This window comes from Protobothrops mucrosquamatus, unplaced genomic scaffold, assembly GCF_001527695.2.
Source record: "Protobothrops mucrosquamatus isolate PMUCROS unplaced genomic scaffold, P.Mucros_1.0 scaffold344, whole genome shotgun sequence".
Lineage (NCBI taxonomy): Eukaryota > Metazoa > Chordata > Lepidosauria > Squamata > Viperidae > Protobothrops > Protobothrops mucrosquamatus.
The window spans coordinates 64,022-81,905 of record NW_015386681.1 but is presented as its reverse complement, the minus strand read 5'-3'; the positions used below and the strand labels follow the sequence as shown (position 1 = coordinate 81,905).

Genomic DNA, 17,884 nt, shown 5'->3' with positions numbered 1-17,884 from the left:
CCCCAGCCAGCATGCTTTAAGATGAATGGACTTCAACTCCCAGAATCCCCTAGACAGCATGCTTTAAGATGGGGGGACTTCAACTCCCAGAATTCCACAGCCAGCATGCTTTAAGATGGACCTCAACTCCCAGAATCCCCTAGACAGCATGCTTTAAGATGGGGGGACTTCAACTCCCAGAATTCCACAGCCAGCATGCTTTAAGATGAATGGACTTCAACTCCCAGAATCCCCTAGATAGCATGCTTTAAGATGGGGGGACTTCAACTCCCAGAAGTCCCCAGCCAGCATGCTTTAAGATGAATGGACCAACTCCCAGAATCCCCTAGATAGCATGCTTTAAGATGGGGGGACTTCAACTCCCAGAATCCCCCAGCCAGCATGCTTTAAGATGAATGGACTTCAACTCCCAGAATCCCCTAGATAGCATGCTTTAAGATGGGGGGACTTCAACTCCCAGAATCCCCCAGCCAGCATCTTAAAGTTGCTCAGGTTGAGAGATATTGGTGGAGACAGAGAGAGAGAACACAGCAGTTACACACGGCCATTTCAGTAAAAAAAAATGGCCTATATTTCACTTTAATTGTCCATAAATTATCCAAGTCGGTAAGCAACTCATTCATAACTTACAAGTTAACATCTAAGGAGGGAAATTGCTTTTGGAAAGATTTATTTCTTGCAAAACCTCAACACCCAGATTTACAAAGCGCTCAAACCAAAGAGAGAAAGTCGGTTAAGCTGGGATGAAACCTGACATTTCCTGCTCTGAAAAGGGCTTCCCTTCTCTTTTCTCCCAAGTCTGTGTTTTTAACAACCGCTCGTGAGAGAGAGAGAGAAAAAAGGCACAATTCTTGAATTTTGGCAGCCATTCCAGTAATTTGGGGAGCAAGCAGACCTTATCATGACACAAATGAGCAGAGGAATAAGAAGAGGAATAATAGGCACAACTATATTATTATTATTATTATTGTTGTTGTTGTTGTTATTATTGATCATCGCACAGTCAGCCAGATGTTCAGACTGGATATGGCATTTTGTCTGCCTATCGAGTTGTTGTTGTTGTTGTTGTTGTTGTTGTTATTATTATTATTATTATTATTATTATTATTATTATTATTACTATTATTATTATTATTATTATTAGGAATAGAGGTAGTCCTTGACTTACGACCATAATTGGGCCCCAAATTTATGTTGCTAAGTGACACATTTGTTAAGCGAGTTTTGCCCCATTTTATGACCTTTCCTTGCCAGCGTTGTTAAGCGGATCAAAGCAGCTGTTACGTTACTAACACGGTCGTTAAGTGAATCTGGCTTTCCCTCCTCTCCCTCTCCCTCTTTTGCCCTCTGCCCCCTTTCTCTCCCCCTCCCTCCCTCCTCCTCTTCCTCCTCCGCCCTCTGCCTTTCCCTCTCTCTCCCCACTCTTCCTTCTCTTCCTCCTCCCTTCTCTTTTTCTCCTTCTCCTCCTCCTCCTCCTCCTCCTCCTCCTCCTCCTCCTCCTTACTCTTCTTCCTTCTGTCCCCCTCTGCCTTTCCCTCCTTCTCCATTCCCTCCCCTCCCTTCGTCCTTCTTTCAGGTAGATCTGCAACCTTAATAATAATAATAATAATGATGATGATGATGATGATGATGATGATGATGATGATGGATGATGATGAAGTTGGAAGGGACCTTGGAGGTCATTTAGTCCAACCCCCTGCTCAGGCAGGGAACCCTAGACCATTTCAGACAAATGGCTGTCCAGTCTCTTCTTAAAAGCTTCCAGAAGAAGAAATTGGGTTTAAAGCTATTCCTCGGATTACGACCGTTTGTTTGGTGAAGTTACAACAACACTGAAAAAAGGGACTGCGTTTCACAGTTACGACCGTTGCCGCATCTCCGTGGTCACTGATAAAAATAAATAAACTCATGACAACCGTTGCAGGATCCTGGGGGTCACGCAATCACAATCTGTGATCTTCCCAGCTGGCTTCTGATGAGCAAAGTCAATGGGGGGGGATTGCTGGATTCGCTTAACGGCCGCCTGACTCACTTAACAACGGTATGGATCTGCTTAACGACTGTGGGGGAAAAAAAGGTCTTAAAACCAGGCGTGGCTCACGCGACCGTCTTCCTTAGCAGTGGGATTTCTGATCCGGGTTGTGGGCCAGCTGAGTTATGCCTTCTCCCCTTCATTCCGAATGGCAGAATAACCGAGTTGGAAGGGACCTGGGAGGTCTTCTAGTCCAGCCCCCCCTCCGTTTCCTCTCGCCCTCCGGTTCCCCTGCCTGTCTCACCTCGTCATCCACCACTCCGCCGTCGAAGACCTTGGCCACCAGTTCGTGATTGCTTCGGTCCAGCAGGAAAACCGAACATCTGAAAGGGAATCCCGCGAGGGAAGAGGGTGAGGAGAGACCCTGGCAGGTGGGAAACAGCGGAGGGGGAGGGGGAGGGAGATGGGGAGGGGGAGGGGGAGGAAGAGGAAGGAAGGAAGGAAGGAAGAAAGAAAGAAAGAAAGGAGGAAGGCAGGAAGGAAGGAAGGAAGGAAGGAGAAGGAGGAGGAGGAAGAAGAAGAAGAAGAGGAAGGAAGAAAGGAAGGAAGGAGGAGGATGAAGGTAGAAAGAAAGAAAGGAGGAAGGAGAAGGAGGAGGAAGAAGAGGAAGGAAGAAAGGAGGAAGGAGGAAGGAAGGAGAAAGAGAAGGAGGAGGAGGAGGAGGAGAAGAGGAAGAGGAAGAGGAAGGAAGAAAGGAAGGAAGGAGAAGGAGGTAGAAAGAAAGAAAGGAAGGAAGAAAGGAGGAAGGAAGGAAGGAGAAGGAGGAGGAAGAAGAAGAGGAAGGAAGAAAGGAAGGAGAAGGAGGTAGAAAGAAAGGAAGAAAGAAAGGAAGGAGGAAGGAGAAGGAGAAGAAGAAGAAGAAGAGGAGGAGGAGGAGGAGGAGGAGAAGGAGGAAGTGGAAGGAAGAAAGAAGGAAAAGGAGGAAGGAGGAGGAGGAGGAAGAGGAAGAAGAAGGAAGTGGAAGAAGGAAGAAAGGAGGGAGGAAGGAGGAGAAAGAGGAAGAGAAAGAGGAAGAGGAAGAAGAAGAAGAAGAAGAAGAAGAAGAAGAAGAAGAAGAAGAGGAGGAGGAGGAGGAGGAGGAGAACTGGAGGAGGAGGAGGAGGAGGAGGAGGAGGAGGAGGAACTGGGGTGCCCTGGCAGGGATGGCTGCCCTCATTCCTGCAGGTCTGGGACCAATGCTCCACTCCAAAAGTTACTCCTATGTGCAGAGAAGGGCTAGGATGCGTTTTTTCTATTTCTTCCCTACCCTGTTTCTTCTCTTTTCTCTCTTTCCTTCCTTCCTTCCTGTTTTTCTTCCTCCCTTCTTTTTTTCCATCTTCCCTACTTCTCTCCCTCTCGCCCTTCCTTCCTCCTTCTTTCCCTCTTTTCTCTTTCCTTCCTTCCTCCCTTCCTCTCCCTTTTTTCTTCCTTCCTTCTTTCCATCTTCCCTCCTTCTCTCCCTCTCTCCCTCCCTTCCACTCCCTCTTTCATCCCACCCTCCATTCCTTGCTTTCCCTTCCTTCCTCCCCCTTCCTTCTTTCCTTCTCTATTTTCACTCGTTCCTCCCTTCCTTCCTCCCTCCTCCCCATTTTTCTTCCTTCTTTCCATCTTCCCTCCTTCTCTCCCTCTGTCCCTTCCTCCCTCCCTCTCTCCCTCTTTCATTCCTCCTCTCCCTCCTCCTTTCCCCATTCCTTCCTTTCCATCCTCCCTCCCTCCCTCTTCCTCCCTCCCTCCCTTCTTTCCATCTTCCCTCCTTCTCTCCCTCTTCCTTCTTTCCTCCCTCTCTCTTCCTCTTTCATTCCTCCTCTCCCTCCTTCTTCCCCCATTCCTTCCTTTCCATCCTCCCTCCCTCTTTCTTCCTCCCTTCCTTCTTTCCATCTTCCCTCCTCCTCCTCCCTCCCTGCCTGCCCATGTTTTTTTTTAAACTCTCTGTTTTTGACTAATGTTCTCCACTGGGAGTCACAAATTACTAGTAGAACCATCCAGGAAATGTCTTTAAATAAAACTTAAGTATATAAAACATAGACAACGCCCACGCTCTCCCCTCCAGGATTTGCAGCCTCTAGGAGCAATCCAGAGACACCGCCCCACCCCGCAGGGTTGTTTTAGCTGTTCCTCGTGAAGGCCGCCCCCACAAGGGGCCCAGATGTGACCATTAGGCCCTCCTGCCCAGGAGAAGACCCACATTTCGGCGTTGCTGAGATTCCTGGCTTCCGTGATGATCTCCTGCAGCAGCACCGAAACGTCATCTGAATGGGAAAGAAAGTGGAGAGGGGTTCAGAGGACCGTCTGGTGGACCTCAGACATCTACAGCAGTGGCCAAAATTGTGGAAAACCTTTTGGGAAAAGCGTCCAGTAGAAATGCCCCCTTTGGTTCAGTTTCCACCCGTTTTTCTTCCAATTTCTTTATAACTGCAGCCTCGTTCGCTTAATAATACTATTTTAACATCACTTTCTGGGCGACCGGTCAACTCTTTGCACTATTACTTTAATTTTATTACATTTTACAACCTCACTCAATGAAAGAACACACAAAAAAAACCCCAACCGACTTGATAGCCATCACATAACACACTGACCAATGTCCTCCTCTCGGCTTCAATACAGGATATCAATCACTGGATCCTACCGTGATCTGATTGGCTCATGGCCAAAACAAGATGACACCTGATTGGGTCTCTAAGCACTCACGCTCATTGGCTACCATCGGAGGAAGGAAAGCTACCTGAGATCAACCTGAGCAAGTTGTGCTTCCTTTTTCTGGTTATTTGGCTATCACTTTTCATAGGATGCAGTGCAGATAATTGAACAAACTTTGTCGCATTACATTCTTGATTAAATGATCTTTCCATTGATATATAATTTTATGGTACTACTCCCCCCCCAAAAGTGGTGTTATTAGCCATCAGACCTCAAAAATACACTTTTTCCCAAAAGGTTTCCACAATTTTGGCCACTACTGTATCTTCTGGGGGGGGGAAGCTTTATTCCCACCCCACCTCCACTGGATGCACGCATCGATTGGCATCCGTAATCATGCCTAGCTGAGATGGGGAATTATTCCCTTTTTACCTGCGAGAATGGACAGATACGAATAACTTTATTATTATTATTATTATTATTATTATTATTATTATTATTATTATTATTATTATTATTACTACTACTACTACTACTACTACTACTACTACTATTATTATTATTATTATTATTATTATTATTATTATTATTATTATTATTATTATTATTATTATTATTATATAAATATGACCGGATGTATCTACTGCAAAAGAAGTCTCTGCTTAGAATTCCTGGACAATAAATACTTGTTTAAAACCATCTCGCGGAGTTTACGCTATCTGGGTCAGGACTATGACGCATCTCAGTCTACATTCCAGAAAAGTAATAATAATCATCATCATAATAATAAAGTTGGAAGGGACCTTGGAGGTCATCAAGTCCAACCCCCTGCTCAGGCAGGAAACCCTATACCATTTCGGACAAAGGGCTGTCCAGTCTCTTCTTAAAAGCTTCCAGTGTTGGAGCATTCACCGCTTCTGGAGGCAGGTGGTTCCACTGGTTAATTGTTCTCACAGTCAGGAAGTTTCTCCTTAGTTCTAGGTTGCTTCTCTCCTTGGTTAGTTTCCATCCGTTGCTTCTTGTCCTGCCTTCAGGGGCTTTGGAGAATAGCTTGACTCCCTCTTCTTTGGGGCAGCCCCTGAGATACTGGAAGGCTGCTATCCTGTCCCCCCTCGTCCTTCTCTTCATTAAAAGTAAAAAGGAATAATTCCCCATCTCAGCTAGGCGTGGTTACGGATGCCAATCGATACTTGCATGATACTTGATTAAAACAAAGGCTTTTACAAGCCTGGCACGTAGCCAGGACATCCTGTAATCAACTTTGAAGCCCCTCCCACTGACTAGACAAGATATAGGACTGACTGACAACTAGACTACATTTCCCAGAGGCCACCTCTTAAGGAGGCAGCGTTTAACCCTTTCAATGCTAAAAGCTCTAACACAGTTCTCAATTCCTAAGCTAGCTATTTAATGGACCAGATGGCTAAAACTGGTCCAGCACATCATCTGAAAGGGAAATGAAGTGGGGAGAAGCTCAGAGGACCGTCTGGTGGACCTCAGACATATATCTTCTGGGGGGGGGGAGAGGAGCTTTATTCCCATCCCACCTCCACTGGAAAGTAACCCCGGCCAGCCCACCCACCCCCAATTTCAATGAGGCCAAATCATCAGTAGAATCTCTTAAGTGGTGGATCTGTAAGCAGAGATGTCCTATGTCAGGCCCTGGTTTCTTTCTCCTGTCCTTGGCTGGTGCTGGATGGTCTTGGATACCTACCCAGGTGAGTGAAGAGGTTCTTGGCCACTTGCAAAAGAGCCTGAGGAGAAGAAGAAAGAGAGGTGAACGCCCCCGTTCTTGCCAAGGACCAACGTTGCGTTTTTGGAAAGGACGCACGCCGCCTCTTATCCCAATCCCAGGTTGGTCCGAATAACTGAGTTAACGGAGTTGGAAGGGACCTTGGAGGTCTTCTAGTCCAACCCCCTGCTCAGACAGGGAACCCTAGACCATTGTCCAATCTCTTCTTGAAAGCCTCCAGTGATGGAGCATTCACCGCTTCTGGAGGCAGGTTGTTCCACTGATGAATTGTCCTCCCTGTCAGGAAGTTTCTCCTTAATTCCAGGTTGCTTCTCTCCTTGATTGGTTTCCATCCGTTGCTTCTTGTCCTGCCCTCAAGTGCTTTGGAGACCAGATAGACCCCCCACTTCTTTGTGGCCACCCCTCAAATACTGGAAGACTGCTATCATGTCAGCCCTGGTCCTTCTTTTCATTAGACTAGACATACCCCATGCCTTCAACCATTCTTCTTGAGGTCTGAGATGCCAGCCTACAGGAGATATCTCTAAACCTTGCAGAAGTTCAGTGGGTTTTGACCTTCAAAAGTCCCAACAACTGAAGACCATCTTAGTTTGATCTTCAAAAGCCCCATCAGCTGAAGACCATCTTATTTTGATCTTCAAAAGTCCCAACAGCTGAAGACCATCTTATTTTGATCTTCAAAAGTCCCAACAGCTGAAGACCATCTTAGTTTGATCTTCAAAAGTCCCAACAGCTGAAGACCATCTTATTTTGATCTTCAAAAGTCCCAACAGCTGAAGACCATCTTAGTTTGATCTTCAACAGTCCCAACAACTGAAGACCATCTTATTTTGATCTTCAAATGTCCCAACAACTGAAGACCATCTTAGTTTGATCTTCAAAAGTCCCAACAACTGAAGACCAGCTTATCTGAAGGAGCATCTTCTCCTATCTGGATCTAAAGATCTTTCAATCAAGACCTTCCCCCAGATCTACCCCATCCCCCACATAAAGCTGGTGAGGTGGGTCTCTGCAACCAGGAGAGCTTTTTCTGTGGTGGCACCCCATATGTGGCATCCTGGCACCCCCATTCCCGTCATTCTCACCCTGGGGGAAGATTTTTCTATTTTCCTAGACATCTTAATCTTACTTTAATTGTATTTATGTCCTATGTTTTTGAGATTTAGATGACTGCCTTTCTAGTCTCCCTTGCTTTTTAACTGGCTTAATTGTATTTTAATGACATTTTAATGTACATTGTTTGAGTCTTTGAATGACTGCCTTGCAGCTGTCTAGTTTGCATTGTGTGATGTCTTTATTTTGCACTTTATTTGATTTTTATGGGTTTAACTGTCTTTTTATTGTAAAAAGCTTCGGCTGTCAGGCAGTTTAAAAATTTTAAACAGGCGCATGAACCAATTTTATTATCCCCATGTCCTGAGACCTGCAAGCTTGACCCCTTCAGGTGAAGTCCCACATCTGCATCCACACAACACAGGAAGCTTGGTTGACACGCCTCTCGTTAAGCTGCTGTTTGTTCTCTGAGTGTCTGGTGCCAATCTAGCTGTTGGAGTGAGTTTCTGCTTCAGTCTGTTGCGAGAATATGAAAAAAATGGCTCCATTCCATAAGTGAGTCAAGGATGTTGACTTACTTATCCAGTTATGGTTGCCACGATACCAAAAACATGCTGAGACTGTGGAAAGAGTATGGAGAAGAGCAACAAAGATGATTAGGGGGCTGGAGGCTAAAACAAATGAATAATGGTTGTAGGAATTGGGTGTTGTTGTTAGTTGCGAAGTCCTGTCCGACCCATCGCGACCCCATGGACCACATTCCTCCAGGCCTTCCTGTCCTCTACCATCTTCTGGAGTCCATTGAAGCTCACACCAGCTGCTTCAGGGACTCCATCCAGCCACCTCCTTCTCTGTCGTCCCCTTCTTCTCTTGCCCTCCATCTTTCCCAGCATCAGGCTCTTCTCCAGGGAGTCCTTCCTTCTCATTAGGTGGCCAAAGTCCTTGAGTTTCCACTTCAGGATCTGGCCTTCTCAAGAGCAGTCGGGGTTGATCTCCTCTAGGACCGACCGGTTGGATCGCCTTGCAGTCCAGGGGACTCTCAGGCATCCCAAAGTAGACCGCACAGAACAGCTTGTCTTGTTCTGATCTTTGGTGGCACGGAGACTTTTGGGTATCTGAGCATCTTCTCCAAGAAGCTTCTCCAAGCATCTTCTTCAGAACTCTTCTGTCAAGCCCTAGTCTGTAGCCAGCTTCTGCCATCTCCCCGCTCTCGATTCTAACCCTGGTTATCCACCACCTCAAACCGAAAGCCATTTTGTGTTGCTTCTTTGCCTACCCTTCGATCAGCAGTTTATGAGGCAGGACCATCTTTCTCCAGTCCATCTGAAATGGATGAAGCAAGAAGAGATGTCTTGGAGACATTTCGTGACCCAACTAGGTGACATCATCAGTGCTAGAAGGAAGAAAGGAAGAAAGGAAGAAAGGAAGAAAGGAAGGAAGAAAGGAAGGAAGGAAGGAAGGAAGGAAGGAAGGAAGGACTGTGGGGTCCTTGGTGCTCTCTGAGCTTGGTGGTTTTCTTGCACATGTTTCATGACCCACATAGGTGACATCATCAGTGCTAGAAGGGAGGGTCTTCTCAGGAGTCTCCTCCAACCTCAAAGGTCAAACCCCTCCATCTTCTTTCTCTCCTGCTTCTTCAGAGTCCAACATTCACTTCCATTGTTGTCGTTAGTTGCGAAGTCGTGTCCGACCCATCGTGACCCCATGGACAACGTTCCTCCAGGCCTTCCTGTCCTCTGCCATCTTCTGGAGTCCATTGAAGCTCACACCTGCTGCTTCAGGGACTCCATTCAGCCCCCTCCTTCTCTGTCGTCCCCTTCTTCTCTTGCCCTCCATCTTTCCCAGCATCAGGCTCTTCTCCAGTGAGTCCTTCCTTCTCATTAGGTGGCCAAAGGACTTGAGTTTCAACTTCAGGATCTGGCCTTCTAAAGAGCAGTCGGGGTTGATCTCCTCTAGGACCGACCGGTTGGATCGCCTTGCAGTCCAGGGGACTTGCAGGAGTCTTCTCCAGCACCAGAGTTCAAAGACCTCCATCCTTTGGCGCTCAGCCTTTCTTACGGTCCAACTTTCACAGCCATCCATTGGGTATGGGAATTGGGTATGTCCAGTTTAATGAAAAGAAGGAACTTTTGACATGATAGCTAGCCTCTTCCAATATTTTTTTTATATAATATTTTATTAATTTAATGTTATTACAATTCCTTAGTGCTTAATCAACAATGTGTTGCCTGGGTTAATTTATTAGGCTTAGTAATACCAATTAAGTTTACTCTCTATCCTGTTTTTCCAGCCATTGATAGAATAGGTTCCATGTTTGAACATATTCTGTATCTTCTTTTTCTTTAATTCTCAGTGTAGCCAAAACCTGGTACCCATTATCACAATACTACTACTACTAATAATAATAATAAAGTTGGAAGGGACCTTGGAGGTCATCTAGTCCAACCCCCTGCTCAGGCAGGAGACCCTATACCATTTCAGACAAATGGCTGCCCAGTCTCTTCTTAAAAACTTCCAGTGTTGGAGCATTCACCGCTTCTGGAGGCAGGTTGTTCCACTGGTTAATTGTTCTCACTGTCAGGAAGTTTCTCCTTAGTTCCAGGTTGCTTCTCTCCTTGATGAGTTTCCATCCGTTGCTTCTTGTCCTGCCTTCGGGCGCTTTGGAGAACAGCTTGACTGCCTCTTCTTTGGGGCAGCCCCTGAGATACTGGAAGACTGCTATCATGTCCCCCCTCGTCCTTCTCTTCATTAAACGAGACATACCCAATTCCATCAACCGTTCCTCATATGTTTTAGCCTCCAGTCCCCTGATCCTCTTTGTTGCTCTTCTCTGCACTCTTTCTAGAGTCTCAGCATCTTTTTTACATTGTGGTGACCAAAACTGGATGCCGTATTCCAAGTGCGGCCTTACCAAGGCCTTGTAAAGTGGTATTAACACTTCACGTGATCTTGATTCTTGTGGTGGATGTGTGTTAAAGCAAAAGAAAATTTGGACAAACACACATACTTGGTTAGAAAACATGTTAGGGAAACACACAGATTTTAAACCTGAACTCTTTTTACTAGGTATAATTTCAGAAAAAAAATGATAAACAAAGTGTATATTTTACTTTACATGTATTCACGGCAGCGAGGATTGTATTTGCTCAGCACTGGAAAAAGGAAAAAATACCATTGGGTGAAGAGATGATTAAGAAAATACTGGCCTGTGTGGAAATGGATAGAGCATCTTCCAATATTTGAGGGGCTGCCACAAAGAAGAGGGGGGGGTATCCACCTAAAGTCAAGAAGCAACGGATGGAAACTAATCAAGGAGAGAAGCAGCCTGGAATTAAGGAGGAGTTTCCTGACAGTGAGAACAATTAACCAGTGGAACAGCTGGCCTCCAGAAATCGTGGGCGCTCCATCACTGGAGGTTTTTAAGAAGAGACTGGACAGTCACTTGCCTGGAATGGTATAGGGTCTCCTGCTTGAGCAGGGGGTTGGACTAGAAGACCTCCAAGGTCCCTTCCAACTCTGTTATTCTGTGTTGTGCGAAGGTAGGAACCATTCCAGGTTCCTTAATCCACCAGCTCAGTCCCTAAATGCATTTGCAATCAAGTGGATTGATTATGGGCCATCGAGCTGCTGTCCGCTCTCAGTGACCGCATAGATCAGTGGTTCTCAACCTTTTTAATGCCGCGACCCCAACCGGTCGTAAGTCGAGGACTAAACCGGTCGTAAGTCGAGGACTAAACCGGTCGTAAGTCGAGGACTACCCAACCGGTCGCAAGTCGAGGACTTTCCCTGCCCGGGAGCGCCGCGCATGCGTGGTTCCGCCCCCTGCGCTGGCCGAGGCGTAGCTGGCAAGCGGCAGAGACGGAGCAGGCCGACCACCAGCTGGCCCAGCCCAAGGGAGGTAAGGCACCCGCCGGAAAAGGGGAAAAAAATGGCGGACAAAAAAAATGGCGGACATCCTTGCTTGGCGACCCCCATGAATACCAGCTAGCTGGGGTTTACCCCAGGGCTGGGTGTCCAACTCTTGGTGACCGTATCTAAGAAAGCTATTATTAAACGGACATTGGGTTAAATGTTATTTAATCGTAAACCACTTATTCGACGTCGACAAATTCCGTCACCAAGAGTTGGACACCCAGCCCTGGGGTAAACCCCAGCTAGCTGGATTTCACGGGGGTCGCCAAGCAAGGCTGTCCGCCATTTTTTTTGTCTGCCATTTTTTTTGTCCGCCATTTTTTCCCCTTTTCCGGCGGGTGCCTTACCTCCCTTGGGCTGGGCCAGCTGGTGGTCGGCCTGCTCCGTCTCTGCCGCTTGCCAGCTACGCCTCGGCCGGCGCAGGGGGCGGAACCACGCATGCGCTGCGCTCCCGGGCAGGGAAAGTCCGCGACTTACGACCGGTTGGGTAGTCCTCGACTTACGACCGGTTTAGTCCTCGACTTACAACCGGTTGGGGTCACGGCATTAAAAAGGTTGAGAACCACTGGTTTAAGGGAAGAGTGAACGGTACCAAAGGCATGCAATATTGTTCCAAACAGCACCGCCAGAGGGAGCCCTGAGTACATGGCTGGCCCAAAGGAAATCAAGGGGTTGTGTGCAGGTTGGAAGCTGAAAAGTCCTGTCTTTGTGTGAGTGTGAGTGTGTTTGTGTGTGTGTGTGAAAAAGAGAGAGAGAGAAAGAGAGAAAGAAAGAAAGAGAGAGGAAGGAAGGAAGGAAGGAAGGAAGGAAGGAAGGAAGGAAGGAAGGAAGGAAGGAAGGAAGGAAGGAAGGAAGGAAGGAAGGAAGGAGGAAGGGAAAGCAAGAATTCGGCTGCTGGAATTGGGCATGTCTAATTTAATGAAGAGAAGGACGAGGGGGGACATGATAGCAGCCTTCCAGTATCTCAGGGGCTGCCCCAAAGAAGAGGGAGTCAAGCTATTCTCCAAGGCGCCTGAAGGCAGGACAAGAAGCAACGGATGGAAACTCATCAAGGAGAGAAGCAACCTGGAATTAAGGAGGAATTTCCTGACAGTGAGAATAATTAACCAGTGGAACAACCTGCCTCCAGAAGCGGTGAATGCTCCAACACTGGAAGTCTTTAAGAAGAGATTGGACAGTCATTTGGACAGCTCTGAGGAACCTCTTCATTCCAGATGTGTCCCACTTGGCAGATGGACCTCAAAGAATATGAGTTTTGTTCTCAGGACAACCTGGGGATAATGAAGGCCAAGGACAGGTGGGTGTACCCCTTACCTGACACTCCCACTTGAGTTTCTGCTCCTTCTGGAAGGCCAGCGTGCTGGTCAGCACCGTGGAAGTGTAGCAGAAGCAATGCTGGATTTTGTAGACATCAGCTTCAGTGTAGCTGTGGGGAACAGAGAAGAGCAACAAAGATGTTGTCCATGGAGATTCTCCATTATCCAGGTCCTGGTTGTCCCAAAGGTGCTTTTTTTTCAAGAGGCCACGGGACTTTCTGGTTTTTCTTTGAAGGCCTTTCGCTTCTCATCCAAGAAGCTTCTTCAGCTCTGGGGTGAAGAGCAGAAGAAGCTTCTTGGGTGGGAAGCAAAAGGTCTTCAAAGAAAAACCAGAAAAGTCCAGTGGCCTCGTGAAGAAGGAGTAACAAAGATGATCAGGGGACTGGAGGCTAAAACATACGAAGAACAGTTGCTGGAATTGGGTATGTCTAGCTTAATGAAGAGAAGGACTAAGGATAACATGATAGCAGCCTTCCAGTATCTCAGGGGCTGCCCCAAAGAAGGGGGGGGTCCACCTATCCTCCAAAGCGCCTGAAGAAGGCAGGACAAGAAGCAACGGGTGGAAACTAATCAAGGAGAGAAGCAACCTAGAACTAAGGAGAAACTTCCTGACAGTTAGAATAATTAACCAGTGGAACAACCTGCCTCCAGAAGTGGTGAATGCTCCAACACTGGAAGTTTTTAAGAAGAGACTGGACAGCCATTTGCCCGAAATGGTATAGGGTTTCCTGCCTGAGCAGGGGGTTGGACTAGATGACTTCCAAGGTCCCTTCCAACTTTATTGTTGTTATTATTATAAAGAAAGAAAAAGAAAGAAAGAAAGAAAGAAAAAAGAAAGAAAGAAAGAAAAAGACAGAAAGAAAGAAAGAGAAAGAAAGAAAAAGAAAGAGAAAGAAAAAAGAGAAAGAAAGAAAGAAAAAGAAAGAAAAAGAAAGACAGAAAGAAAAAAGAAAGAAAAAAGAAAGAAAAAAGAAAGAAAGAAAGAAAGAAAGAAAGAAAGAAAGAAAGAAAAAGAAAGAAAGACAGACAGACAACTCATCAAGGAGAGAAACAACTTAGAACTAAGGAGAAACTTCCTGACAGTTAGAACAATTAACCAGTGGAACCACCTGCCTCCAGAAGCGGTGAATGCTCCAACACTGGAAGTTTTGAAGAAGAGGCTGGACAAACCCTTGTCTGAAATGGCATAGGGTCTCCTGCCTGAGCAGGGGGTTGGACTAGATGACCTCCAAGATCCCTTCCAACTCTGTCATTCTGTTATTCACCCCCACAGGGCTCACAGTTGAGGGCCGATGCTTAAGTCATCTCCCAAGGAGAAGCAGGAAGGGATTCTTCTTCCTGCTCCCCTGAGTACCACCGAGTCCCCAACTCACCTTTCGCCACCAAGCTTGTTGAAGGCACAGGCCAAGGCCACCACTTGGGAGGTGGCTCGGCTGACCACAGGGACGCACAGCATGGAGGTCACCTCAAAGCCCAGCATGGTGTTCAACTGCTTGTGCTCTTCCTGGAACGAAAGAGGAGAACGTCGGTGCGAACCAGCCATCATTCTAGCCACCGCCGTTAAACGAATCACTGCAGATGTTAAGTTAGCAACATGGCCGTTAAGAGAATCCGGCTTCCCCCATTGACTTGGCATGTCAGAAAGTGGCAAAAGGGGATCACGTGGACCCCCCCGGGACGTTGTGACTGTCCTAAATATGAGTCAGAATAACAGAATTGGAGTCGGAAGGGACCTGGGAGGTCTCCTAGTCCAGCCCCCTGCTCCGTTGCCAAGCATCTGAATTTTGATCACGTGACCGTGGGGATGCTGCAATGGACGTCCATGTGGGAAACGGTTGTACAGGAGTGGCCAAAATTGTGGAAACCTTTTGGGGAAAGTGTACAATAGAAATGCCACCTTTGGTTAAGTTTCCACCCATTTTTCTTCTAATTTCTTTATAACTGTAGCCTCGTTCACTTAATAATACTATTTTATATCGCTTTCTGGGCCACCAGTCAACTCTTTGCACCATTACTTTAATTTTATGACTTTTTACAAGCTCACTAAATGAAAGAACACAAAAAAAACAACCCCAAATGACTTGATAGCCATCACATAACACACTGACAAATGTCCTCCTCTCGGCTTCAATACATGACATCAATAACCGGATCCTATTGTGATCTGATTGGCTCATGGCCAAAACAAGATGACACCCGATTGGCTCTCTGAACACTCATGCTCATTGGCTACAATCAGAGGAAGGAAAGCTACCTGACATCAACCTAAGCAAGTTGTGATTCCTTTTTCTGGTTATTTGGCTACAACTTTGCGTAGAATACAGTGCAGATAATTGAACAAACTTTGTTGCATTACATTCTTGATTAAACGATCTTTCCATTGATATATAATTTTATGGTACTATTCCAAAAAAAGTGGTGTTATTAGCCATCGAACCTCAAAAATACGCTTTTCCCAAAAGGTTTCCACAATTTTGGCCACTACTATAAGTCCCTTTTTTCTGTGCCGTTGGAAGTTGGAACGGCCACTAAATGAACTGTGGGAAGTTGAGGACCCAGAAGGGATGAACCCAAACCCTCTTTTTCTGATGGACCTACCAAGCTGATGTCTTTCAGGATAAAAGATTGCTTCTCTTCCACAACTTTTCCCAAATGTCCAACTGTTAACTGGGTGGGGGAAAAAAAGAGAGAGAGAAGAGAGTTCGTAGGAACAGTCAAACATAGAGACCAAGATGGAGACAGGACTTCAGAGCAAGGAAACCGTGGTGGACGTGTGTTAAAGCCAGGAGATCTTGGACAAAAATTCACACGGGGTTAGAAAAAATGTTAGAGAAACACAATAGATTATCAACCTGATTTTTTTTTTTAACTAGGTATAATGCCAGAAAAACGTGATCAGCGAAGTGCATACTTGATTTTACATGCGATAACAGCGGCAAGAATTATATTTGCACAATTCTGGAAGAACGAAGAAACAGTGCCAGAAGAAGAAATAATTTAAAAAAAACACTAGGCCGTGCGGAAATGGACAGACTTACTTTAAGGTTGAAAGAAAAAGAAGAAACAGAATATTTTCAAACTTGGGACCTATTTTATCAATGGTTAGAGCAGGGGTCTTCAAACCTGGCCCTTTGATGACTTGTGGACTTCATCTCCCAGAATTCCTCAGCCAGTGTGCACGCTGGTTGAGGAATTCTGAGAGTTGAAGTCCACAAGTCAACAAAGGGCCAAGTTTGAAGACCCCTGGACTTCAACTCCCAGAATTCCTCAGCTAGGCACGCTGGCTGAGGAATTCTGGGAGTTGAAGTCCACAAGTCATCAAAGGGCCAAGTTGGAAGACCCCTGGACTTCAACTCCCAGAATTCCTCAGCTAGGCATGCTGGCTGAGGAATTCTGGGAGTTGAAGTCCACAAGTCATCAAAGGGCCAAGTTGGAAGACCCCTGGACTTCAACTCCCAGAATTCCTCAGCTAGGCATGCTGGCTGAGGAATTCTGGGAGTTGAAGTCCACACGTCTTCAGGTTGCCAAGTCAACCAAAAATAGTCTTCAGAACGAAAGGTGTACAATAAATGGAAGCCAGAACCGATTTGGGTCTTAATCGGATTCCCTGACCTGATAACAATTAGAATTGACCATTTTCTTGCCCGTTGTACGATCCCATGAGGTGTAAGCTGCTTAAAATTGCTGGAGGGGGCCATGGCCAACAAACCATCATCCAACAAAGGAGAGTATTTGTAGATTGGGGTTGAAATGTGGGATCCTTGGTGCTCCCCGAGCTTGTTTTCTTGTAGACATTTCATTACCCAAGTAGGTAACATCATCAGCGCGAGGGGGTGACGTTAGCTAGTTTGGGTAATGAAATATCTGCAAAAATAAAAATAAAAACAAGCCAGCTCGGAGCGCACCAAGGGCCCCTCGCAAGCCACAATAAAGGCAAATCCAGAAACAAATGCTCATCTTCTCCCGTTTTAATTTTATGGGATTTCCGGCAGGAGAGCCTCAACGCTGAGGGGCTTCAAGCAAAAATGTCACAGATGTTCTTCTCGATTTCTTAATCCTGAGAGTTAAGTCACCGAGATTTGACAAGACTTAATTAACTTTGGACTGACTGATGGGATCTGGAATAAGCCGTTGCTCTGTTTGTAACCAATTCCAAAGGGGTTCCAGTTTGGGAAAAAGCAGGAGACAACACAACAGGACTCTTTCATATTGGCATCATGACATCACACACATCTACAGCTAGGGCAGGGGTAGGCAGCCTTGGCTCTTTTATGACTCGTGGACTTCAACTCCCAGAATTCCCGAGCCAGCATGGGGGAACTATGGCCCCTTCATGACTCCTGGACTTCAACTCCCAGAATTCCTGAGCCAGCATGGGAGAACTATGGACCCTTCATGACTCATGGACCTCAACTCCCAGAATTCCTGAGTCAGCATGGGGGAACTATGGCCCCTTCATGACTTGGGGACTTCAACTCCCAGAATTCCTCAGCCAGCATGGGAGAACTATGGACCCTTCATGACTGGTGGACTTCAACTCCCAGAATTCCTCAGCCAGCATGGGGAAAAATTTGGCCCCTTCATGACTTGTGGACTTCAACTCCCAGAATTCCTGAGCCAGCCATGCTGAGGGGAAAGGGAGAGGTTTCCAAGCTGAGCCATGCTGGCTGAGGAATTCTGGGAGTTGAAGTCCACCAGTCATAAAAGAGCCAATATTACCTACCCTTGAGCTAGGGGAATTGCTTATATTATTTTATGGAATTGTTTTAAGGTAATAAAAAGTTCTCCCCTATTTGTAAATATGTCTGATGTTTGGTTTGTTCTAGTGGTTAAGGCAAAGGGGTAGAAAGCAGGAGTTCTAGTCCCGCCTTAGGCTTGAAAGCCAGCTGGGTGACTTTGGGCCAATCACCAGGAGACGGAGAGTTCTAGTCCCGCCTCAGGCATGAAAGCCAACTGGGTGACTTTGGGCCAATCACCAGGAGACGGGGAGTTCTAGTCCCGCCTCAGGCATGAAAGCCAACTGGGTGACTTTGGGCCAATCGCCAGGAGACGGGGAGTTCTAGTCCTGCCTTAGGCATGAAAGCCGGCTGGGTGACTTTGGGCCAATCGCCAGGAGAAGTGAATTCTAGTCCCGCCTCAGGCATGAAAGCCAACTGGGTGACTTTGGGCCAATCGCCAGGAGACGGGGAGTTCTAGTCC

General features: G+C 46.5%; 1 protein-coding gene across 1 annotated transcript in view; it reads right to left on the bottom strand.

Moving 5' to 3' along the window:
• The window catches only part of PDE2A (phosphodiesterase 2A), an 80,611-nt gene that overhangs the window by 21,548 nt on the left and 41,179 nt on the right, over nucleotides 1-17,884 (bottom strand). Inside the window, exons 10-15 of the mRNA XM_015815472.1 lie at nucleotides 15,284-15,352; nucleotides 14,059-14,189; nucleotides 12,684-12,795; nucleotides 6,366-6,405; nucleotides 4,197-4,260; nucleotides 2,277-2,355 (exon numbers count right to left, since the gene is read on the bottom strand). Of these exons, the coding sequence (XP_015670958.1) occupies nucleotides 2,277-2,355; nucleotides 4,197-4,260; nucleotides 6,366-6,405; nucleotides 12,684-12,795; nucleotides 14,059-14,189; nucleotides 15,284-15,352 (495 nt within the window). The remainder of the gene's footprint in view (nucleotides 1-2,276; nucleotides 2,356-4,196; nucleotides 4,261-6,365; nucleotides 6,406-12,683; nucleotides 12,796-14,058; nucleotides 14,190-15,283; nucleotides 15,353-17,884) is intronic.